This window comes from Miniopterus schreibersii (assembly GCF_964146895.1).
Source record: "Miniopterus schreibersii genome assembly, chromosome: 22".
Classification (NCBI taxonomy): Eukaryota; Metazoa; Chordata; class Mammalia; order Chiroptera; family Miniopteridae; genus Miniopterus; species Miniopterus schreibersii.
The window spans coordinates 5,651,937-5,677,695 of NC_138124.1; the positions used below are offsets into that span (position 1 = coordinate 5,651,937).

The window sequence follows — 25,759 nt, forward strand, 5'->3', positions numbered from 1 at the left end:
TTTCCACAATTTCAGTTACCCACAGTCAACTGGGGTCCAAAAATATTAAATGGAAAATTTCAGAAGTAAACAATTCATAAGTTTTACTTATTTATTTTTAAATTTTTTCTTATTGAGAGAAAGAGAAAGAGAAACATTGATTTTTGTTGTTCCACTCATCTATGCATCATTGGTTGATTGTTCTGGGTGCCCTGACTGTGGATCAAACCTGCAACCTTGTCATATCGGGATGACACTCTAACCATCTGAGCTGTCTAGCTAAGGCCAATTCATAAGTTTTAAATTGCACACCTTCTGAGCAGTTAATGGTAAATAGTTTCTCAACTAGTTAAAGAAGCCTCTTCATTAATGGCTTTAATTATCTGTGAAGGGCATTAGATACTCAGCTCTAGTGGCAAAATATTTAGAATATAGCTTTGTTCCATGTTTTAATAGCAACATTTCTAGCTTTTTTCTTTCTTTTCTTTTTGGCCATTTAGTGTATATATTTACACCAGAATAATAGTTACAATATCAAATGAAGAGTAAATAACTGACACTTTCTATCTGCAGGGTTTTATTCCGTGGAACTCATAAATGACAGTTTATATGACTGGCACGTTAAACTGCAGAAGTAAGTGACTTTTCCTGCTAACCCTCTCTTAGTAATGGTTGTAATGGTAGCCCGTCAATGGAGATTTTCCTTTTTAATTTGATACCTTTATAAGCCTATGGTTACTTAGAACTTTAGACCCTGTTTCTGTAATAGTTCTCAGGGTGTTAAAGTGAGCTGTTTCTTGGCTTAATAATAAATAAAGTGAGAAAGAGGAAGGACCAGCTGTGGGATAAAGTGTTTCATGGAGTTAGTAAGACAAATGGGGACTATAGACACAAAAATATTTAATAACTTGGTGGGATTGACTGTGATAGCAACTTATATTTGCAATAAGGGATTTGAGTAAGACCTGACTATATAGAAGAGTTATTAAACAAATTTAGGTTTTGTTAGTGATTTCACTTTTTCTGGTCTCATCCATGGTAATTTATCTCCCTGAACCCCTTGTCTAATGCAGTTTTAGATAAGGAGATTAAATTTTTTTTTTTGAGTCTTTGAGAAAATTATGTACATATGACAATTTCTTCTAGAATGACTGCTAGCTTTGCATCCCCTTAGAATAGATTTAGAATACTGTGATCTCTTTTTGAACATTTAGTCCCAAGGAGTTTGAGGTTATAGTGATTTGTTTTTCCATAGAACAGCTTTAGACCTTGTCTGTTTAGAACTTACCCTAGGGGCTCTGTTTCAGCTCTTGGGCCAGTTCCATTTTGAGGTTAGTAAGAAAATAAATCTGCCCTTTTTTGTTTTTTGTAATTCTTAGGGTTGATCCTGATAGTCCTTTGCACAGTGATCTTCAGATCTTAAAAGAAAAAGAAGGCATAGAATATATTTTGCTTAACTTCTCTTTTAAGGTAAGAAAGCTGTGACGGACTCCATATGCTTCTAGTGGGAATGTATATTTGTACAATTGCTTTGGAAAAGTTTGGTATTTGTTGGTGCAGTGCCCGCGCACTACAGGAATTCTCCTAGGTACATACCCTTCCAGAAATGAGTGCATAGGACACATGTTCAGAACAGCACTGGGCATAGTTGCCCCCAATGGGAAGGGAAACTGGTTTTCATGAAATGGAACAGAGCTGTGGGCAGCAAGATAGATGACTATTAAACATAATGTTGAGCAAAAGAAGCATATTTAGTTTGATTTCATTTCTAAAAGGTGAAAAATAGGTAAAACTAAATTATATTGTTTAGGGCATGCATTCTCAGTGGAGGTGTTACCACCCCTCCAGTGGGGTGAAAATTGGTCCTTGGAACAAAAGAATCCTAGATATTACAATGGAGGTTTTAAGTCTTTTATTAAAAAAAAACAAACAAAAAAACCCAAAAACCCTAAGAAGTATTCCTAAGGAGTTGTGTTTTTGAATTATATAGAGCTTCTTTTTTACCTGTTTTTTAAAATTGAGAGGAAAAATTTGTGAAACAATTGTCTTCCAGATATATATATAAAAATAAGAAGATCTGTTTGTTTTAGCCATCAGAAATGTGCTTTTATCTTCCCCTATTAGGATTGAATTTTCATAGTTTATAGATTCCTCATAATCTTGTGCAAGGATGGGTAGAGGTAGGGAGTTAAAGTAAGTTCCTGGAATTACGCTGCTTACTCTCTTAGTTAAATCTGCATTTTTGTGTTGGGAATAGCTGGGTGCAGCCGATGTCTGTGTGGCTAGCTCCCTGGCCCTCACATGGGTTCCTTAAGAGGCCTTAGTTGTTCCCATCCTGTCATTTGAACACAGACATGGAAGGTAGGCTCCCTGACATGCCTTTGTTAGAGGGACTCTGCTGTCGTCGCTCCCTGCCCCCCCCCCCCGTAGGGAAGTGCGGGGAGGCCGCCGCCTTTGCTTCAGTTCATTAGGACACATACTCCTGCCACATAAGTGTTGCCGTTGTCGTGCATTTTAGTTCTGGATCTAAGACGTGACCCAGCACAGTTATATAGTTTGTTGATACTTATTCTGTTCCCAGGACTCAGAGTCGTGCTTGGCAGCCTGACAATTAGCTGAGTTTTCTTTTCCCTCATCTTCTCTTCGTTTATTTTTATCAGGTCTGGTGCTCTTTGCGGTTTAATTGGAGCACTTTGTTTGCATTTAATGTTTTGATGTCTGGATTTAACTCCACCATCTCAGGTGCTTTCTCTTTGTCCTTCTCGCTGTTTCTTATTACTTTGGATTTTTCCCTTATTACTGCAGTGTGCCACCTCTCTTAGCTTGGTCCTCACATGTTCTTTGCCCCTCTTTACTCCCCTCCAGTCACAAGACATGTCCGTGACCTGTCAGAGTCTAACATAAACTGGTCACTTTATGTTTTCCCTTCTCTTTGTCAACACAAAGACCTTAGAACACATACTCCTGCCACGTAAGTGTTGCCGTTGTCATGCGTTTTAGTTCTGGATCTAAGATGTGACCCAGCACAGTTATACAGTTTGTTGATACTTATTTAAGTCTGCGTGCATATTGGCACTTTTCATGGTCTTTGTTCTCAGGTTTCCATCTAGGAGCAGTTTTCTCTTGCCTGAAGAATAGCCTCTAGTATTTCCTTTAGTGTGGATCTGATGCTAGGAAAACATTCTTATTTTGACTTCATTTTTAGAAAGTATTTTTGCTGCGTCTAGATTTCTAGGTTGGACATTCCTTTTAGCACCTTACAGATACCCTTCCCTTGGCATAGCTTCCATTGTTTGTCTTGAAGTATTTATAGTGCTTATATCTTGCGAAGTTTTTATCAGTTTGGGAAATTTTTCAGACGCTATCTCTTCAAATGTTGCTTCTGTCCCATTGTTTCCCCTCTTCTGGGACTCTGCATATGACCTGCTTTTTTGGTACGTTCCCCTGTGTCTTGTTTTCCACCTTTTTATCTCTCTTGGCTTCACTGTGGATGTTTTTTGACCTATTTCCCAGGACAATGAATTTCTCTTCAGCGGAGTCTTCACTGTGGTTAAACTTGTCCATTAAGTTACTAGTTTCAATTATTGCATTTCTAAGTTTCAGATTTCTGTATAGTTTCTTAATTCTCTGCCAGGGTTTTCAGTCTTTGCTTGCATATATTCATGACAGTTATTTTAAAATCTGTGTCTGATAACTCTATTATCTTGATCCTTCCTGGTTTTATGTCTGTTGTTTGCTCTATTTTCTAATTATGTCATCTTTTGGTCTCATGGAATGGTTATTTTTAGTGACAAACATTGCATAGGAAAGACTAGGGAGCTAATTTGAAGCCTTGGATGAGCCTCTTCTCCGGAGAGGATTTGCCCTGTCGGGGGCTTGGGCACCATCAGCCCAGGGTCACTGAGTCAGTCGGGGTTTGAGATGACTTAAAGCGGGGCCTCCTTCACTGTCAGCCAGGGCACTTTGCAGTTTGCCCTCCAAGGTGCCAACTACAGTGCGTGGGCCAGGTAAAGCCTCTCCTCAGTGGACCCCGAGCTCCAAGTTTTACCTCCCTATACAGTGAGTCTGCGACTTCTGTTCAGCTTCTTAAGCTTTCGTCTTCCTCTGCTGTAATGGGAAGAAAACCTGGGTGGGGGGAGGCCCCACTCTGTGGGGTTACTTTTTCTTCTTGATCTTAGCTCTGTTATGATTTACATTTTGTCCGCTTTTTCCAGTTCCCAGTCAGAAGATTGATCCAAATGACCTAGTTATCATTGGACTGTCCCTTTATATAGCTCTGTTGGAATGCGGACATTTCATAAACTTACCAAACATCGCTCTGCTTGAGCGTGATCTTCATTTTTATTTGCTTTGATTCCATTTTATTTTTTGGTACTATTTTTACTTTTATGACCCTCACTCATCGTCAGATAACAAGTGTACACATTGTTTATAAACTAAAATCTTCTAAATAATATAGTATTGAGGATGTTCTTGAAATTAATTAAATGTGCTTACTTGCTTTTCAGGATAACTTTCCATTTGATCCCCCATTTGTTCGAGTGGTGTTACCTGTTCTCTCAGGAGGGTAAGTGTAAGTGATCTTTTCTTCGATAGTGTGCATTAGAATCTTTTGGAGGGCTAGTTAAATGCTAGGAGGCCAGAATGCTAGGCTTTTCTGCAAAGTTTCTGATTGAGTAGGTCTGGGTGGGGCCTGAGAATTTGCATTTCTAAGGCAGTCTCTGGTCTGGTGAAGCTGATGTTGCTAGTCTGGGGTCCACAGTTTGGGAACCACTGGTACCAACCATTACGTTGTTTAGAGGTAGAGTTTTTCATGGTCCCTATTTATATACATTTCACCATTAAAAACCAGATGTTTCTCAAATATAAATTGTGTGTGTCTAGAGGAAGTTAGGATTAGAGAATGATTCTCATCTGCCTGTGATCCTAGGAAAAATCACAGACATCTCATGGGCCTGTGGAGCTAGCCTTCAAATGTCTTCTAGAGGTGGTTGTTACAGTTTGGTAGAAACAAATGGTAATTGTCATGCATTTTTATTGAAGCTTGGGAGAAGATCAGAGTTTGTATTAGGTTAGTTATGAAGTGTTCTGTAGACCCTCAAAGTAGGAGCAGTTAAACTAATTTGAGAATTCTGAAATGCTTAGCTGACCAATTCACTTTGTGAGATGATCCATTTATGATCAAAGTCTAAAACTATTCAGTCCTTATTTTGCCCATTTCTATGGCTGATATAGTTTCATTGAGATTAAAAATAAGGGTGGCTATAAATGATTAAGGAAAGACTTTGGAAAAATTCTGTAAATTCGGAATAAATGTATAAAAATATTTTTATCAGTTCATTTTAAAATCTGATATAAACTTGACCAGCATAGATTTGTTTCACATTTTTGTTGCAAGAAATGCCAAGAATATTAAGAATTTATGATCTTAAACAGTTTACCACTTAGCTGTGGAGACAGACACACAAAGTTAGGAATACAGTTGTCCCTCGGGTATCTAGGGGGATTGGATTAGGACTCCCGAGGATACCCAAATCCCTGGGTGCTCAAGTTCCTTACATAAAATGGCACAGTATTTGCATGTAACCTGTGTATAACCTTGTGTATACTTAACTCCTCTCTGGGTTCCTTATATTACCTAATACAGTGTAAATGCTGTGTACATAGTTGTTACAGTGTATTATTTAGGGAGTAATGACAAGAAAAGTCTGTCGATGTTCAGTACAGACACAACCACCAACCACTATAAGCCTAACTACATAGTACATGTCAGCAATGATGTAACTTAAAAAATACATATTTTCAATCTGTGATTGTTTGAACAGAGAGCTGACTATAATGCCATTTTCAGTTTTTGAATCTTTTACATAGTTTTTCTTTACTGATTATTTTTTCTACAGTGGGGTTATTATCCCGTTATTCAAATAAATAATTGTTAGATTCCTTACTTTGTAAAGTAATTTGGTTTATTAAACATGAGGATGCATTTGGTTAGCTAGAATCCAAAATTCACAGGCTGGATGGTCTTGGCAGGTTTTATTGGGCGCGGGGCCATAGCATTTGGGAAAGTAGGCAGCAGAACGAATTTCAGGTACAGGCAGGACAAAGTCTCAGAGGACAAAAAAAAATTGTGGTGGACTCAGTTTTCACATGGACCTAATCAGTGGTCTTAGCTTATTTATTTTTAAGGTTACTACAGTTTTTCTTGTATAATCATCATTCCCTTGATTTTATTTGTAGGCATGATATTTAATGCATTTTTGAGTTTAAAATAACATTAAAGGAGGAATTATTTTGTTTGAGAAAGTGTTAAAAGGCTGAAGAATCTTGATCTATACTGGATCTTAGCCAAAAGGCCAAGAAGCGATGTAGAATCTTGATCTAAGTAATGATTTCCTAGGAGAGCTCTGGGAAATCCCCAGAAGTTATCTTTGGCTCAGACAACAGTCCTCAGAACTAGAAAGAGAAATTGAGGAGTCACAGCGAGGGGCTCCAAGGCCAGAACCTCACAACACAATGAATAAAAACAGTTTAAACCGTAATTGCAGATGTTCGTTATTACAGATATGGTAAAGTCATTACTTGTGTTGGAGGGAAAATCCTTGGCTGTGTAACATGGAGGCAGAGAAATTTTCAGCTGAATAGAATACTTGAATGTCTTCTAAGGAAACGGATTCTCCTGCCTCCTTTCTCTGGAATATTTAGGGCTTAGTTCTTAGTTTCTGATATCTGAAAAGTCTATAAGTAATCTGTTACCAAGAACCATTATTTTTAAAAAATTAAGACTGTATTAGATGATATTAGAATTTTTAAATTACTCATAGTCTTGTAACCCTGACAACTGTTTCTGTTTTTCTGTTATCGTCGTATCTCTACATGTATGCATATTTTCTTAGTAATGGTACTTCAAAAATTAAGGAGTACTGAGATCTAGAGAATTTTGTATGATTCCTGTTTTCTTTTAAGGTACGTGTTGGGTGGTGGCGCGTTATGTATGGAACTTCTCACAAAACAGGTGACTCTTTTTTATGGCACTCATGGTCTCCAACCTCTGCGTGGTTTGATTGTGTAAATTAGATTCTGAGTGGAAAAGCTCTGTTGCAGTAGCACCTACTTTGAAATTTTTAAAAATTTTCTTTTAATAGCGGCCACTTTTAATAATGAAAAAGCTATGTAAGGTTAAACCAGTAAAATGACATTGTTTTGGTTGTTTTATCTGTGCTAAGATAGAAAGTAAGTTATATTTAAGGTTATAATTTGCTCGTGTTTGGCATTTAAAACAGGTGTTTTTTGTGTGTGTAAGATTTTGGAAATGGTTCAACTTTTCTTTAACTTCTTGACTACAAACATCTTAATATTAATTTGCTATTGTTGAGTTGTTACAGGCCATTTTGTTAAGTTTTCCTAAGTGGGAATCAGGAATACTGCTGTGTTTTAGAGAAGGCTTTTTTCTCTCTGTAGGGCTGGAGTAGTGCCTACTCGATAGAGTCAGTCATCATGCAGATCAATGCCACCCTAGTCAAAGGCAAAGCCAGAGTGCAGTTTGGAGCAAATAAGGTACTTTTATTAAGAATGTCATATAAACTGTAACATGTATATTTCCTATCTTATGAGGCTTCTTCCTATTCTTTTAGTCTTTGTTATTTTTACTCTAGATAAGCATGTATAATTTTGATCTTGTTATTGGTATGTATATTGCTAATAAATAAAAAATTATATGTACTTTGAACTTGCCCCAAATTGAGATCATGTTATAATAGTTAATTCCCTGTGAGCATTTATGTGCTAAGCTCTAATCTAAACTTTTTACTTGTATTAACTCTTTCAATCCTCTTAATAACCTAAGAGTAGTATACTTTTCTTGTCCTCATTTTGTAGATGAGGAACTTGAAGCCCACAGAGGTTAGGTAACTCGTCTAAGGTGGTAGGTGGCAGAGCAAGGATTGGAACCGGACAGTCTGACATTAGTCTCTGCTTTTAACCACTGAGTTCTGTTCATTTACTTCCTATATCAGAAACATCTTTTCATGTCTAATTGTAGTTATCTATAAACACATGAGTGGACCAAGGATGGGCTGTGAAGTTAGTATGTTTTGGAAAAATATTTGTGGGAGGGAAATCATTCTGACCTAACATTTAAAAACAAATTCAGCTGTTCCTAAAGTTCTGTGTGAATTTTGTGTTAAATGCCTGTCCAAATAGTATTAAATCTAAATATGTTTTTGTAACCATATTGCAGGTCAAAGCATGAGTCCACTAGAATCTTACCTCACAGAGGAAGCAAAAAATGAGTTCTACGTAGGTCGCAATAGCATTCTTTAACTCAATTCATTGTGTTGAGAGGGACACTAGAGCTGTAAGGAGTTGTACTTGTGTAGTGGTAGCAGGACTTACACAGATGAACTGTGAAGGTTGTAGATTTTATTGGAGTACAATTTGGGTTTTCTCATTCTTCTAAAATGGTAGACAATAAAGAAATTGAGAAATGGGGGTATTTGGTTAAAAATCATTTTGAAATGGAAATATAATTGTTTCCTGTGTGGTGACACATCCATAAATTATTTTTCATGATTTTCATCTACTTAGAGTTTTGACTTAAAATGTATAACTCTCTTTCAGAATCAATATAATCTAGCAAGAGCCCAACAATCTTATAATTCCATTGTACAGATACACGAGAAAAATGGTATGTTTAATTCAGTATGTATTTATTGCCATTTATGAGTTTTACCTAATGTACTGTTGATATTTATCCTGTTTTATTTTTGTTTGTGCTTTAATGTCTTATAAAATACAGTTACCACAGTGAAAAAAGTTAACTTGAGGATACACAAACTGTGCTTCATTTAAAGTCTTGGCGTCCTAAATACTTAGCCTGAGAACCTCTGAGTCAGAATGAAGATTTTTTGAGTAGATTAATGAATGAATCATTTTGTTCATTTGAAGATACGCTGTTAGGATAGGAACCGAGTAAGTTACCTTGTTAATACTGAGTAAGTGCAGGCCAGGATCCTGAACCAGCTGTTTCCGAAACAACTTCAGGTGATATAGTGTTTTTTGACAATTGTACACATTTATCTATCCAAGTTAATTTCTAATATCAGTATCCTCTTAAGAGTATTTGAGCTGCATATTTTTAAAAAATCCTAAAATACATTTCATAAACTTCATTGACCTTCCTGAAATTTTGCTTATATTCACAATGCATGTTTTGAGTTTTTATCTCTGACAGTGAGGTAATAAAAGTTGACTTGGTGTTAGAAGACCTATTTTCAGTGCCATTTGTGTCACCCGCCAGCTCTGTGACCCTGAACAAGTCGTGTTACTTCTCAGTCTCCTCATCTCTCAAATTGGCACAATGTCTATCTCGCCAAACTTATGAGGAAAAAAAAGTATCATGCAGCACTTTGTAGCTAAGTGCTGATAAGATATTCATTGCAGCTAGTGAAACTGATGCTTTTTGTGTGCAGAGTAAATAAATAAAAAGAAATACAAAGTAGTTTTCTTTTAGGGAGTATTTATAATAAACCGTTCTCTGCTTTGCTAGAAATATGATGATAGCTTGTGACTTAAGAGTTGTGTTTTGTGCTTGCTTTTATTTTAATGACAAAGGCAACGTCACTTTGTCAGTGACTGCTTGCTTCTGAGAGAATAGTACAGGCATACCTCGGAGGCATCTGTTTGCAGACCACCACAGGAATGCAAATGCCATACTTCAGGGAGTCATAGGGTTTTTGCTGGTGGAGGCTGTGCCTTCGGTTTGTAAAAAATGCAACACTTGTGAAGCCCAGTAAAACGAGGTATGCCTGAATTCAAAACAGTTCTCAAATTTCTGAAGAGGGAAACGCTCAAACTTGAGGGCAAGTGTGGATTTTGATAATAATCCTCTCCAGCCCCCTAAATTAGTAGATCTAGAAACACCCGTATGCCAGTTCGTCACCACATGGAGTGCTACAGCCTTGGTGCGTTTATACTGTTCCAATGGTAGTGTCCTACCAAACAGAATTTAGTCTCCTTTGCTTAGAGCTTAAAGTTTTGTTGAGTCTGGAAACAATCATATTTTATTATTTATTTATTTTTAAAGCAAACATTGTAGTAAGCATTGAAAAATGTTACAGAAAGTGCTGTATTTGGGAAAGTGTGGTTGTGTGTAAGGTCAGCTGTGGTGAGAGAGCAGTAGATTCAGGATCAGGAGTTGGACTCTAGTTTGGTTTCTGCTGCTAATGGATCTTAGGTACAGTCACTTAGTGCACCTGCTGAGATGGCTTCCTCACAGCTGAAGTCACAGCATTTCATTCCACTGATGACAATCCAAGTTCCTCTCGTAATAAAATGCCAGGATTTTGTTTGAGGGTGAGTTATTTTCAGTGAGGTTTACTTTTAAATACAGAATCTAAATGGAAATATAAAGCCTACCTTGTAGTCTAGTATTACATACTCATCTTTAGCTAGAAATGCCATTAATATAGAGATCTTATGTTGAAAACTTATATACAATTTATTCATAAAAAATAACTTTATACAGATAGTCTCCACTTACAGTGGTTTGACCTAGAGGTTTTTGACTTTATGATGATGTGGAAGTGATACGCATTCATAGAAACTGTATTTTGAATTTGAATTCTGATCTTTTCCCCTGCTAGCGATATGTGATATACTTTGTGATGTTGAACAGCAGCATTGAGCTGCAGCTCCCAGTCAGGCAGAGATCATGAGAGTCAACAGCTAGTGCTCCATAGCACGCTCATTGTGAGAGATAATTCTGCCCACTGTGGGCTAACACATGCATAAGGTAGGCACGGAATCCCATTGTCAATCAGGGAGCATCTGCACTGTAAACAGTAAAATGCTATGGTACTAACTCAAGTGTAAGTATAATTTTTACGATAGGTTTAAACATGAAAATTATGAGTAGAGAAAGTAGCTAACCTTAATAAAATGCCATTACTCTTAGTTAAAGAATTACATTATTTTTTTCCATTCTATTTCAGGCTGGTACACCCCTCCGAAGGAAGATGGCTAAATGTATTGACTGTCATATGTTTGGACCAATGTTGCTTTAAAGAAAATCTTCCCACCATGCAGACCAGCTTTGAGTGCCCCTATAACAGCAGTACCGAAGACGTTAGCTCATAGATATTTTAGTGGATAATTTGTCAACTGACATCCTGTATAAGTTTATAGTCTTCTCATTTTGCTCATTTTAGGTATCTTGGACTCAGCAGTGAGTCCTTTACTGTATTTTTCTTGATAAATACACACACTGGCCACTCCTTATATCTCTTTTTCTTGAAAAATGAAATCTGTTAAGCAGGCAAGTCAGCATCAGGTTTCTGAAGTTGCGACTTTAGGGTAACTTTTCCATAATGAGCTCGTGCATTACGAGGACTTGCAGTATCTTATTTCACTTGGAGCCAATAAAGGTTTATTTGGTGTTTAATATTGGTTTAGAAAATGTAAGGTCTAAATCACAGTAGCCTTTTCAGATTAAAACAATTTTATGATTTCGCCAAAATAATGACAGGAGACCTACTCAATAAAATGTTAAACTTTTTTATGGCCATGTAAAGATATGAGCCATCTCCCAGAGGAAGATATGCTCTTACCTAAGTTGTGTTGTAGTTTTTAGGTAAAGTGAAGCACAGGGTTGGGCCAAGTAAGCTAGTAAGGCTTGTAGTAGCAGTTTCCACTGGGGCATCACAGTCTTGCTGGGCTGAATCTGTTTATTGGTTCAATATGTCTTATGAAGATCTGCGGTACAGATCTTGAAGTTATTTAAAATACTAAGTCATTTTACATTTCCATTTTATTAACGGGATGTTGCAATTGTTTGTAAACTAATAAACTTATAAAGTGATTGGCACACAGACTCCTTGAGCAAAAGCTGCACAGTGAAGTACAAAAAGATCCCTAATTTGGAGACTTAAATTTTTTGCTGTAGTCATAACAATGGCTTTTACTTAAAGACTAATAGGAACTCTATACATGTTAATTCTTTTATAAAACCTGACCCAAATCAGTATACTCTCCATTTTATTGCCTTACCTGAATCAGTCCTATTTGATTGGTAATAGATTTTTTATATGCCCACGTTTGATTTAAAAGTAACTTCTAGTTATTAAGCACTTTTAAAATGAAATCCAGAAGCACATTTTTCTGCACAAACCACTTACAAAGTTCAAAAGTGTTTCTTACACATTTGCTTTGAGATTCAGTTTTTAACTTTGTAAACCACATTGGAGAGACTTGGCACTTCTGCATTGTGTGGTTGAGGGGACAGTAGAGAAAGATTTTCTGGCATTCTTGTTCACATGGTTACATTTGTATACAGTTCTGATACAGTTGCTCAGATAAGTGACATGGCAGAATTCTTTAAAGCATTACAGTTCCTTAAACCTAAGGCTAAATCTTGAATACATTATTGAATTCTTTAATATCCTGATGGCTAGCAGATTGACAGCTGCACATTTGGCATGCTTTGTTTTTTTTGGAGTTTATTTTTCATTGCAAATTTATTTGGCAATGTACAGTAAATTTTGTAAACTTGCATCAAGTTTATGAATAAAGAATCATTTAAAAAATAACTCTGTCATTTACCTCATTAGATACTCTTTGCTTCAGGTGTCTGTAGGTTCTATTGAGTTTCTGGAATAGGACTACATGTGGTTCGAGGGGGTGAGGAGAGACTTGAGAGGAAGAGAGCAGATTGATTTAACAAGAGAAAGCTACAGACCCCAGAAGTGGTGTGTACAGATGTGGTATCCTCAGGCTTTCCTCAACCTTTTTGCTTTCCCACACTCATTTAATAGAAATTCTTCATGGCTGTCCCTAGTTCCCCCAGTTCCAATAATCTGCTCCCTCTTTAGTGTACCTATAGCTTCCTTACACACATCTGTCAAGTTATGTCATTTAAAAGAAGTCCAGAGGTAGGAAAACTCCAGGGACAGTACATCTGGGCTCTGCTTTGCTTCTTTGAGATTTTTCTGTGTTGATTTCACCTTTGGATTGATGTGCAATCATGCTACTTCATCCAGAGGTAAATAATGGTCCCCTCTCCCAGTGTCTCCTTAGGAGGTGTGGGATTCTTTAGAAGTCCCCTCTCCCCCCAGCATAGTGCCCCTCACCTTTCCTTGCCTAGAACTGGGGCCACACCTAAACTACTGTCTGCTGGGAAGGGTGAAATCATCATGATTACTTTAGACCATGTTGAGCAGATTGATTTAACAAGAGAAAGCTACAGGTTCTCAACATGTCATTTGGGGAGCCCTGGAGGCCCCATGAGACCCTTTTAGGAGGTTTTGCAGGTCAAAATTATTTTCTTAATAATAAAACATTTGCCATTTTCAGTCTCATTCTCAAGTGTACAGTGGAGTTTTCCAGAGGCCACATGACATGATATTGCCACAGACTGAATTCAAAAGCCAATCCAGCTTGCCTTCTACTAAGCCAGAAGTTATAGAGGTTTGCAAAATGTGAAGATGTCACTATTCACTACTGGGGGGCTGGGCTATTTTTTCATAAAAATGTTATTGTTAATCTGTAATGGATTTATTACTTTAATATTAAAATATTGTACTATGGTAAATGTTAACAGACATAACGCACATAAACAAGCTCTTTGGGGCTGTCAGTATTTCCTAGTGTGAAGGAGTCCTGAGGCCAGAAAGTTTGAGACCCACTAGTTTAGACCAATTACCGGGCATCGAGCCAGGGCTTCGCCAGCAGGGGAGCGGCCGGAGCGCAGGTCAGGCACAGGCGCGTCTGCTGTGCTCCCTTTCCCTGCACCCGTGGTTCTCAGCCCGAGCTTGCATCGGAATTGGGGGGCCGCCCCAGTCCGAGTCAGCATGCCTGGGTGAGCACGAGGCGCGCCGACGCGACGCGGGGACGGCGGCGCAGGTGGTCGCCAAGCGCGGCCACGCGCGGGCGGGAGCAGCGCTCATTCGCACACCCGCGGTGGGCTTCTAAAGCGGATACCGCCCGCTGAGAAACTGGGCTCATGGTGTTACCAGGCGCCGGGGCTGTGGAGACCACCCAGCGTCACGTAGTCTCTGCCTGCAGGGACTTGTCACTTGGAGAAAGAGAAGGCAGCTGGCTGGCTTTGCAGCAACGGCGGGACTGACAGTCGGGAGGGCGACGTTAGAGCCGGCGAGCGCCGACCCACGCCGGAAGCCCACTGCCGGAAGTCCCGGTCCCGGTCCCGCCCCCGGCCGGAAGTGGCTCGCGCCTGCGCATTGCGCACTGGCCAGGGCTGGTGCCGCTGCGTAACCCCTCCGCGCCCCGGTCCTGCGGCCGGAACCGGTGGGGCGGGATGGAGCCGGCGGGCGGTGGCGGTGGCGGTGGCGGCGGCGGGGCCGATCGCGGCTGCCCCGCAGACCCGCAGAGCGCCTTCGTGCTGAGTAACCTGGCGGAGGTGGTGGAGCGAGTGCTCAGCTTCCTGCCCGCCAAGGCGCTGCTGCGGGTGGCCGGGTGAGGCGGGCTGGCCGGGCTTGGTCTCGCCGGGTGTGCGGGGCGCGGGGTCCGAGCGGGAGCGGGAGCGGGAGCGGGAAGGGCGCCGGCTCACAGCCCTTTGTGGTCCCGCCCGCAGCGTGAGCCGCCTGTGGAGGGAGAGCGTGCGCAGGGTGCTGCGCGCCCAGCGCGGGGTGGCCTGGATCTCGGCGGGCCCGGCGGACGGCGGCCACCCGCAGGAGCACTGCCTGGTCCGCGCCGCGGCCGAGCAGCTGGAGGCAAGTGGGGAGGGGCCCGCGCGGGCCTTTGGGGGGGAGGGTCCGTCTGAGAGCTAAATCTGGTTTTGTACCAGTTTCGTACATGGGCTTATTGTTTAGAGTTTAGGGCACATTTTCTCGTGACATGGAAAGGTTTTGTAAATATCAGGTTTAATGATCGTGTATTGTAAGGGCGTGCCATGATTTTATTGGACCATTCCTCAAATGTTGGGCACTTTATGTATCCAGATTTTTTACTCTTAGGATAATGCTGTGCAGAACCTTTCCTTTACCGGCTTCCCTTGAAGCAAGTATTGTCGTCACTGTTTTGCATTAAAGGCAGCTGGGTCTTTTTAGCTTAGTGTCACATAAAAAGGCCAAGAGCTAATCTTAAACCCAAATATTTCAAACCCCGATCCTATGTACTCTTTTGTGCTGTGTTTCTGGGTTCCAATTTCAAATGCTTGGCAATACCTGGGCAGGTAAAAAGTTGAACTGTGGAGGCAGAGAGGCAGCCTGTTGAGCGCAGGTGACAGTGAGGCTGCTCTCACTTGGGAGTGGGGGGGGCCAGTTGAGAGTATTTGCCACCCGGGTGCCCTGTCACTCCCTTTTACTTCAGGATGCGTTACATACAGACAAGGACATAGCATGACCACCACACAACCATCAGAGTCAGGACATTACCACCGATACATTTCTACCATCTGACCCTCATATTCCATTCACATTTTGCCAGTTGCCCCAGTGATGTCCTTCAAAGCAAAAGGATTCAGTTTAGAATTTTATGTTGCATTTATTTGTCCCGTTTCTTGAATCTTTGTTCTGGAACCGTTTCTCAAGCTTTCCTTGACTTTGACAACTTTGACATGTATGTAAATTACAGGCCAGTTATTTTGTAAAGCTTATGATGTTTCTTAGGTTGACATTATGTGTCTTTGGCCCGAATATCCCAAGTGATGCTGTGCTTTTCTCATTGCAGGGTATCAGGTGGCATATGGTTTCCATTTGTCCCATCACTGGTGATATTACCTTTGATTTTTTTAGTAACATGGTGTCAGCCAGGTGTTGCTACTGTAAAATTACTCTTTTCCGCTGTAATAAGTATTTGGAGGGGAGATACTTTGAAACTATGTTAACATCGTGTTTCAAACTACTCATTTATTTATGTTTATATAGACTTATAGTCTCTTATTTTATTCAGTGGCACTAAGCTGTCTCTTGGAGGAAACACTGTTTTTTGTTGTTCATCTTCACCCAAGGATATTTTTTCGCATTGATTTTAGAGAGAGTGGAAGGGAGGAGAGAGAGGAGAGAGAGAGAAACATCGGTGTGAGACACATTGGTTGGTTGTCTCCCGCGCTCGCCCCAACAGGGGCCAGGGATTGAATCTGCAACCCAGGTCTGTGCCCTTAACCAGCAATTGAACCTGCATCCCTTTGGTTCGCAGGCCTATGGTCTAACCACTGAGCCACGCCGGCCAGGACCAGGGGGAAACCATCTTAAATCAAGTGGGAAAGGAAAAAGAGCTGCAGGAGAATATGTAAAGAAGTGTGTATGTCTAGATAATTGTAAACAAAAGTTCCTGTAGGACTGTAGTTAGTACAGTGGAAACAAAGACCTGAAATATTTAATTTGACAGGCAGTGAAATGAGGAGTGTGATGCTGTTAATACCTCCCCTCTGTTGCTGAGCTGTTTCGGTCACTGTAATGCCTATTCAAATAAAGCAAGTAGCTTTTTAATTTTTTTAATTTTATTTTTTTTTACTGGTACTTAATGTTTTTAAGAGTTTACATTATTTTGAAAATGAACTTGTTGAGTTAGTCTGGAATGAGTTTGACTTGAAGAAATAACAGATGTTTAACAAATGACTGAGCTGAAAAGGAAAGAGCATGAGTGGAAAATTAATGAGAAGTGGATGGACCTGACAGAGGGGCAGTCAACAGCAGCTTGGACCAGGATGAAACTTTAAGTCACCACAAAAGCCCTCACAGATTCCTGGGCTCTAATCCCAATTCATTTTTTTCTTTGCAGAATGTTCATATCTTACCACAGACAGTTCTTTACATGGCTGATTCTGACACTTTCATTAGTCTGGAAGAGTGTCGAGGCCACAAGAGAGGTGAGTATCAAAAGCAAAAGTTTGGGGTATTTTTGTTTCCTTATGTATCTTCTGTTTGGAGTTAAATATTGTCCTAGTCCCGAGAGTTACTCAGTGTCTGAGGCTCTGGGCCTACTGCCTGTAGAATGAATGAATATATTCTCTTTGAGCCTTGAAGAGCTCTTTTTGCTTTAACGATTGGTTTCTGAACCTTGCAGTACCATTGAAACAAATTCTCTAGGAAGGTATTTTTCTCGTTTTGAAATGCTTGAATCCTCCAGGCACTTCTTGTTATTATTAAAAGAGGATGTGTGTCTTTGGCTATTCAAGCCTTTCATTGTGTGGGATGCTGAGCACCCGTTTACCAAAGATGTGTATAGACACAGTGTCTTGGCTCGAGCAGGGGCCTGTGTCCCAGGAGGGCACACTGAGGCCCAGAGTTAGCCCGAGGCCGTGGATTACCATCCGGCTTGGATCCAGGGGACTGTATGCAAAACCCTTGTGCTGTGGTATCAGCTGAACAGAGGGTAACAGGCCTGAAATCCAGCTGCTGCAGCAAAGTTTGACGTCCTTGGAGCAAGAGCTGTATATGACCAAAGCAGAAGGGCACACTGGCGATGATAAAGGTCAAATTTAGAATTAAAATATAAAACAGGCCCACAACAGGAACACATTTGTTTTATCCAAGTTTTTAGACTTCCTTATAAAGCCTTCTGATGTCAAATGACTTAAACTTTATTTGGTATTTGCCTTTTTTTCCCTCTACACCATCAGATTTGACCTTATGTGAATGACATTTAATAATTTTGCTACTGTGTTGTTACAGCAAGGAAAAGAACTACTATGGAAACAGCAGTTGCCCTTGAGAAGCTATTCCCAAAACAGTGCCAAGTCCTTGGGATTGTGGCCCCGGGGATTGTCGGTGAGAGAAATGCCAACTGGATGTTTTCCTCCCTCACATGCCTGTGGGGGCCGGTTGATGGGTGAACTCCTTTTAGCTTAAAAGCACGTTTATATTTTGGGCCTTCCAGATACATTGAAGGTAGTCATATTTATCAGGAGTAAGTCAGGACTTGTCACCTTGTCTTTTCTGGGACCTACTACTCACCTTTGAGCCAGTTCTACACATATCCCAGCATATCTCCAACTTCCACGAAGGCAGCTGATCAGAATCTTTCCTCTTAGGCCACTGTTTAGTGATTGTTTCCAAAGCAGCTACAATCCACCCTCCTTTTGGTTGGAAAAATTTCAAGTTTGAGAAAATTTGTCCATTCTTACATGGGCAGAGGGCATTTTCTTTCTTCAGGTAAATGTACAGTGAAATGCACAGTCCTGATTGTACAATTAATTTAATGAGTTTTGACAAATGTAAACAACACGCCAGACAAGATACAGAATGTGTCCATCTCCCCGGAAGCTCCCTGGTGCCCTCTCCCCGTCAGTCCCTACCTGCCATGCATGTGTGTCTGTATGAAGAATATAATTCTCTCTAGACTTGTAACTTACTGTATTTGTACTGGTCCGCTAGGGCTGCCATAACAAAATACCAGACAAGGTGGCTTAAACCAGACATTTATTTTCTCGCAGTTCTGGAGGCTGGGAGTCGAAGATCAGGGTGTTGGGAGGTTTGCTTTCTCCTGCGGCCTCTCTGGCTTGCCCGTGGCCACCTTGCCTTCTTGCTGTGTCCCCACATGGCCGTTTCTCTGTGCACATCCCTGGGTTCTCTGCCTCTTCTTGTAAGGACACCAGCCCTGTTTCATGAGAGCCTCACCCTTAGGGTCTCATTTAACCTCACTTACCTCTTTAGAGGCCTTATGTCCAAAAATAGTCACAGTGGGGGTTGGGACTTCATGTGATTTTGGGGGGGAATAACAATTTTGTCTGTAACACCTACCTTCAAAATTCACAACATATTACATACATATTTCCATGCCAATAAATATGTTTGCTGTCATTCTTAATGGCTACATTTGATTGTATAAATGTAACTTTTAATCTAAATACCAGTGTAGGGCATTTCGATTTTTCTTTTTTATTTGTTATAAAAAATTCTCTGATAAAAGTATTTCTCTCTTTCTTTCTCTCTCTCTGTATCTGTGTATATGTATACTTTATTAATGGCCAAATATTTTAGCCCAGGATAAATTTCTTAAAGCGGAATTGCTGTGAAAAAGTATTTACTACCCTCTTCCCCAGCTTTTTATTTAGAAAAACTTCAAACCTGTAGAAAAGTTGAAAGAAGAATAGTACAATAAACACCCACATACCCTTCATCTAGAGTCACCATTTAAAAAAATTTTGCAACATTTGCTTGCTCTGGCTTTACTTATAAACACCTCTCTTTCTGAACCCTCTGAAAGTAAACTGCAGGCATCATGACTCTATGCCCCTAAACATTTCAAAGCTGAAAACTTACTCAGATAGTGGCCGGTTAGCTTGTTGATTATGTGGGTGACCTAGGCGGGCTGGGTATTTACACTGTTATGAAATGAAACTTCAGTTTTTATTGCATCCGGTCACGAAACTGCTTAACTTTTTTCCTAGTGACTCCGATGGGATCGGGTAGCAACCGGCCTCAGGAAATAGAAATTGGAGAATCTGGTTTTGCTCTACTGTTCCCTCAAGTGGAAGGGATAAAAATACAACCCTTTCATTTTGCCAAGGATCCAAAGAATTTAACACTGGAAAGACGCCAGCTCACCGAAGTAGGCAAGTGACTGTTACTTACCGTTCCTTTCCCGTCTTGTTGGTTGATTTTAAGAGTCTGAATAAAGTGCGCGTTACTGGAATGTGGGTAATTGGAACTAGTGATTAACGGGCTAGCGCAGCGCATCCTAAGTTTTAGAAAAGGGGTGAGTTCAGGCAGACTCTGTCGAGCAAGGATGTATCACACAGGAAGCTTGGCTGAAGCAGGCAGGTCCTGAGAGGTCATTTTGAAGAGTTAGCGAATTGGCGTAGTGTCTAAGCTCTGACGAGAAAGCTTAATTCAGCATAGTCTGCGACAAACTAGTTACTCAGGCAGAGCAAGGCCTTTCATCTGCGTCTGCAAATGAACTGATCGGCACTGACTCATGAACAAAATCACTGTTGGCATGAAAAATACTCAGGGGTGACCCCTCGCTTATGCACATGTCAGCCGTCCTACAGAGAGAAGCCTCCCTTATTTGAAAGGGCTCTGAACCGAATGGGAATAAAAAATCGTGTAGCCACAGAGGGAAAATTTGTGAGTGGTTTACTGATCAGAAAAAGAAAGGAGTGCACACGCTGAGCCTGGCTGTGCAGCTGTCCCTCAGCGCACAAAATGAGTGAAAGGGTCGGTGGGGATGGGAGGGCGGCACACGGAGGAGTGGGCAGCCACAGTGGCAGCTGCGGGCTGCAGGCCTCTGGGGCACGCGGGAGAGGCGGAGGGGCCCTGGGGGAGGGTGGGAAGTTCCAGGGCCAGTCTATGGTGTGAGGCAGGAGAGTGGAGCTTGCAGCTGCCCTGGCTTTGCTACTTTGTAGCTTTGGACAAGTTTCCTAACTTTTCTTAGCGCCTGTTTCCCCTGTAAAGTGGAAAGGACTGACTTACAGAGCCGTGAGTATCAAATGAGAAGTCTGAAGTCAAGGCATCGGTGGGGCCACACTCCCTGGGGCCCCAGGGGTGAACCTGTTCTCGTCTCTTCTACCTTCTGGAGCCTTTCGACAGTCTCGCGGCTGCGTCTCTCCCATTTCTGCCTCTCTGGTCACCCTGCCTCCTCTTCTGTCTCTCGTGTCTTCTGTGAGGACAGTTGTCACAGTATTTAGGCTTACCCGATAATCCAGGTACTCTCACATCAGGGTCCTTCATTATAACTTCAAAGACCCTCTTCCCAGTGAGGTCATGTTCCAGGTATTTGATGTGGGTTTATTTTTGGGGAGACCACGTTCACCCCACTCCAGGTGGTTAGTGCCTTTCTCTCCGTTTTCCCTGGATCTTTAAGTTCCCACTGCCGCTCGCTCTGCGCTGTGAACCGGGGTCCCTTTCGGTCCGGCTGGCGGCCTGTGTGGAGACAGTGGCACCGGGGTCCACAGGGTGCTGCTCAGTTACAGCTGCCTCCTTATTTGTGTGGAGTTGTTGTGTTATTTTCAAATAGCCATTTAGTTTTTTGAACGGGGAAAAATGGTGGCATAGGTTTTAAGTAGTGTTTAAGTTTATAAAAGATGGGAAACTTGACGGCTTGAGCACCGACTTGCATGTAACTAGGAGTGCAAGTCATTCGCAGTGATGTTTCATCTTTCAAAACGAAGGAAATAAAGTTTTAATAAAGCAGATTTCTCTCTCATTGCTGCTCTTCATTTCCCGGCAGGCCTTTTAGATAACCCCGAGCTTCGTGTGGTCCTCGTGTTCGGCTATAACTGCTGTAAGGTGGGAGCCAGCAATTACCTGCAGCGAGTGGTCAGCACTTTCTGTGACATGGACGTTGTCGTGGCTGGAGGCCAGGTGGACCACCTGGCGTCGCTGACCTCCGAAAAGTATGTCTGACATGCTTCTGATTTCTGTGGGTGACGGGAAGCTTTCTCAGGTGTTTATTCCTGTGGGTCTTTATTTTTTATTTATTTTTTAATCTTCACCTGAGGATATTTTTTCCATTGCTTTTCAAAGAAAGTGGAAGGGAGAGAAGGTGAGGGAGGAAAGGAAGGAGGGAGGGAACATGGATATGAGAGAGACACATGATTTGTTACCTCCCGCATGCACCCCAGCCGGGGCCGGGGATCGAGCCTGCAACCGAGGTACGTGCCCTTGGCCAGAATCGAACCCGGGACCCTTCAGTCTGCGGGCCAGCGCTCTGACCACTGAGCCAAACCAGCCAGAGCATCATGGGTGTTTTTTATCTTCCTCTTGCTTTATCGTTAGACACACTGTATAAACACAAAACAGGAAACCGCAGGGATCCTCTTGGAAATCAAAAAACCAACAAGGAAGGAAGGGGTTCCGGAAACTTTTCTAAAGTACAAAACCTACTAGTGCCCAGCCCAGAGCTGCACTAAAGGCTCCTCCCCTTTTACACACTGAACGGTTTTAATGCTTCATGATAAATTGCCACCGATCTGATTTTCCAGGCACCCCGTGGATATCGATGCCACCGGTGTGGTCGGGCTGTCGTTTAGCGGTCAGCGCGTCCAGGGCGCCACCGTGCTGCTCACCGAGGACGTGAGCGACGAGAAGACGGCCGAGGCGGCGATGCAGCGCCTCAAGGCGGCCAACATCCCCGAGCAGAACACGGTCGGCTTCATGTTCGCGTGCGTGGGCAGGGGCTTTCAGTACTACAGGGCCAAGGGCAACGTGGAGGCCGATGCCTTCAGGAAGTTGTTTCCCACGGTCCCTTTATTTGGCTTCTTCGGGAACGGAGAGATTGGGTGTGACCGCATAGTCACGGGCAACTTCATATTGAAGAAGTGTAACGAGGTGAAGGACGGCGACCTGTTTCACAGCTACACCACGATAGTGGCGCTGATCCACCTGGGGTCATCGAAATAGAGCCGCCGGCAGAGTGGCTTTCACGGCCTACGCCTTTTGGGTTCTGCCTTTCCAGAAAATGCAAACTTGGGATATATGTACTGCAAACAAAAATGACTTTATACGTATGTGGTTTTGTAGCTTTGATGCTCTGAAGATTTCTTTGGGGGGTGGGCTGGTTTTTAATATAACAGGCGAAGGACGACTATGTGTGCAACTTAACGCAGAGCGAGAGCCGAGAGCTTTCGTGTCGGCCACGAGCAAACCGATTGTGGCCGTGGCGCCAGATTCTGTAGCTGCTGCGCATGTGATTTGAACTTGACTCCTGCACAGGAAGGTGGAGGGCAGGGTTCGTCGATAGGATGGAGATTCCAGACATTCCACGACTACCTCTGAGGTGTGAGATGACCGTTCAGCAGAATCATAAAGACAGTTTCTCCCTTAATATTCAGATGGCTTGCGAGAGCTTTCCCTGCTTTACAGTCTTACTGAGATTTTCAGAAGCTGTAACAAAATCATTACTGACTTTTTACCTATTTGATAAATATTAAAGAACAGCTTTATTTTAGTACTCTATAAAGTCGCTTAGTGAAATAAACGGCCAAGACTAATAAGCTGTATTTTATTATTCTATAAGGAAAAATATTTTCTTTTCCCCGCAGACTGTTTTGCAAGACAGAAATTAGCGTCAGTCTTGTCGAAGCCACTTTCCCCCCCAGGTCTTCATCACGGGATAACTTACCTGTTCCACCTGGTACAGTGTGATGTAACCGTGCATGACACTTTTATCGTAACGCTCAGTGGTTCTGACAGGACAGTAGGAAACTTGTAAGGTAAGTGCAGTCAAGTGTGTGAACGTTCCTGCTTGTCTGTTTTCAGTCACCCTTCTCCCAGTTTTTACCTCAAAAGCTTTTTTTCTCTCCCTGTTTATGTATATGATAAAAATACTTAAAAGTTTCTTGTTTTATAGTTACCCTCGATCTTAGTTTCTGAAAAAAGTACAAAGAAAGTTTGACTGTCATAGAACTTTTGGTCTGTGAATGGCACTTTTTAGCCATTTTTATTTAGCTATTAACTTTTTTTTACTATTTAACATTGGTACCCATTGTCAAGTAGAAAATGCCTCAATTTGAGCGCTTGGATATGGTTACATAGCACATAAGGAAAAGACTTTGTAAATTTTCTTTGTTCTGTGATAGTAATCAGAGTTGGTTAAATAGTAGAGGAAAAGGGAATTTAAAAACTGAAAAAATTTTAAAATATGAGCCTGGGGGTTGAGTGGATTATTTTACTTTTTCAAATTAATATATAAAGTGTTTTGTTACTTCTCAAAGGAGAGTCTGCTGCTGGGTCATTTCATATAATTTAGGTTAATATAGGATTACTTCTGTAGCCAAGCCTTTGGGGCTTATTTGAATAGAAAATTCATTTGGCCACAGGTTGTAACCTTGGTGTGGAAGAGCAGCTGACCCAGTAGAAACCAGAGTGCTACACTAAGTCCTCCCTTAATGTCATCGATAGGTTCTTAGAACTGTGGCGAAATGACATAATGAAACCGATTGTACCATAGGCTGCTTGATTTAAATAAGAGTTTAAGTTCCTAAGGCATCTCAGCAATGTCATAACAAAGCGACATTAAATGCTATGATGTTACTAGAGGACCTGTTGCCCTGACGAAACAAAAGTCATCCCCCTCACCTCTCAATGGCCTTGATAGTGCAGGGAGGGGAACTATAATGTAACCAAAGTTAAACAAAATAAGGTATTACAATTTTGAAAGGCTCGGCTTAAATAAAAGCAGTCATTGAAGGAATAGTTACTGTTTCAAAAACTAAAAACATAAATTCCTAGAAGTGACAGCTGTTATAGCCACTTGTGAAACTGGAAAAATCATCACCTGAAAAAATTGACAAGCGCACAAAAAGACAAAGATGCACTGTTAGCATCTTCACACACTGAACTGCCTGCTCTTGAGTGATGATCAGATTGATAGGATGGTTTATTTCATCAAGACATTTAAAAATATTTATTTCCTTGATATACTTTCAAAGCAAAGTCTTTCTGCAGCTGCAGTTGGTTTGTAAAAGGAATATATTTCCATCCCCTTTATCCAAGTAGAACGAAACTCCTTATGAGCCGGTAGCAATCTAAGGAAGTAAAGGGAAGGCAGACCTTGCGATTCAGACCTGGGAATAGACACCCTGCACCTCGATGTGGTTAATAATCTCTGTGACCTGTTCTCATGGAGAGGGTCCTGTAGGCCACGTCACTGCCGCAATTCCCTCAACTAGGCCTAAACCTGGACGACTGTAAACACACCAACTTCTCAACCGAGTAAGAGAGGCCAGAGGGCAAAAGTTTTGCCATTTATTAATACTGCAAATCTAACACAGTGAACATGCAAAGAATGTAAAATAAACTTCTACAATCCATGTAAAAGTTTTTGAGAAAAAAATAAATCTCTATTTGTCATTCTATGCCCACACAGTACAGCTTAGATGAGCACCACTGTAAGTTAAATTTTAATGGAAACAGAAGACTCTAAATCCTCTTGCTTGGAAATTGTGATTTTTTTTTAGATGACTGACTTGATTTTCATTTGTAGAGACTGGGTATGGGTCTGCTGAATAAAAATCCTAAAATAAAGCACAGTAAGCATTAGTGAGAATGTCTTTGTTAAAAGAACAAACTTAATACCTTTGTAAAGAACTTGTTACCTGAGTTTTTAGTATTGGCACTTTTGAGACATGTTATTTTTGTCATACATATATACTTTTTTGCCCTACAGCACAACTGAGACAGGTAACAAGAATATATGCTACTAGAAAGTAGAGAACATTGGCAGAAGCCGATAAATTTCATTTAAAGTTTTGGTACTAAGTGTGTGTGGAACATTTTCATTTCACAAACAGTTTGTATAAAAGTTACTGTTTTCTTGTGATTGTCATCACAGCCTGCAGAAAAAGCAGGATGCATAATTACAAGAAATTGGAAGAAAACCTGTTCATTAATTTTAAATGCAAATGATCAGAATGAGAAGTCTGAGACCATTTTCTTAACATTTACACAATTTCCAAGTGTGACTACCCAAAATTCAACCACCATACGTGTACCTAAAACATACTCTGTTCCAGGCCTTGTTGTGACATTGGAATTACAGACAGGAATAAAACTGAATTGGCCTGAAATGTCTTCGTAGCGTACCTGTATCTGCAGCTTCCCCAGACAGCTTAACAGGGTGAAAAGTTAGGTGGTTTTTGCAGCCACTAAACCAGCTACTCCTTGCACTTAAAGGATTTCCACCTATTCTCTTTAGTTGTGAGACAGTTGGCCTCTGGCTGCTGAACACATTAGCTTCCTGGGAAAAATCATGCTTAACCCATGCATGTTGTATGTAGGACTGCTACCACTTCCCCATTCCCATTACAGATGCGTTAATAAGACACAAACACACATACCTTGCAGCAGAACAGACCGTCTCTCGGTATGACAACTTAAGTCTT

General features: G+C 41.2%; 2 protein-coding genes across 2 annotated transcripts in view; both read left to right on the forward strand.

Annotated features, from left to right (window-relative positions):
- The window catches only part of UBE2Q2 (ubiquitin conjugating enzyme E2 Q2), a 30,505-nt gene extending 17,951 nt beyond the window's left edge, over positions 1-12,554 (forward strand). Inside the window, exons 7-13 of the mRNA XM_081124737.1 lie at positions 553-613; positions 1,359-1,449; positions 4,488-4,546; positions 6,946-6,994; positions 7,441-7,536; positions 8,599-8,665; positions 10,971-12,554. Of these exons, the coding sequence (XP_080980863.1) occupies positions 553-613; positions 1,359-1,449; positions 4,488-4,546; positions 6,946-6,994; positions 7,441-7,536; positions 8,599-8,665; positions 10,971-11,002 (455 nt within the window). The 3' untranslated portion in view covers positions 11,003-12,554. The remainder of the gene's footprint in view (positions 1-552; positions 614-1,358; positions 1,450-4,487; positions 4,547-6,945; positions 6,995-7,440; positions 7,537-8,598; positions 8,666-10,970) is intronic.
- A 1,664-nt stretch (positions 12,555-14,218) lies between these two features.
- Positions 14,219-25,444, forward strand: FBXO22 (F-box protein 22). The gene is made up of 7 exons (XM_081124337.1): positions 14,219-14,445; positions 14,564-14,702; positions 16,714-16,801; positions 17,607-17,702; positions 19,325-19,489; positions 21,106-21,271; positions 21,860-25,444. Exons 1-7 carry the CDS (start codon positions 14,288-14,290, stop codon positions 22,275-22,277), a joined length of 1,230 nt encoding a protein of 409 aa, XP_080980463.1. The 5' UTR covers positions 14,219-14,287; the 3' UTR covers positions 22,278-25,444.
- The last annotated feature ends 315 nt before the right edge of the window (positions 25,445-25,759 follow it).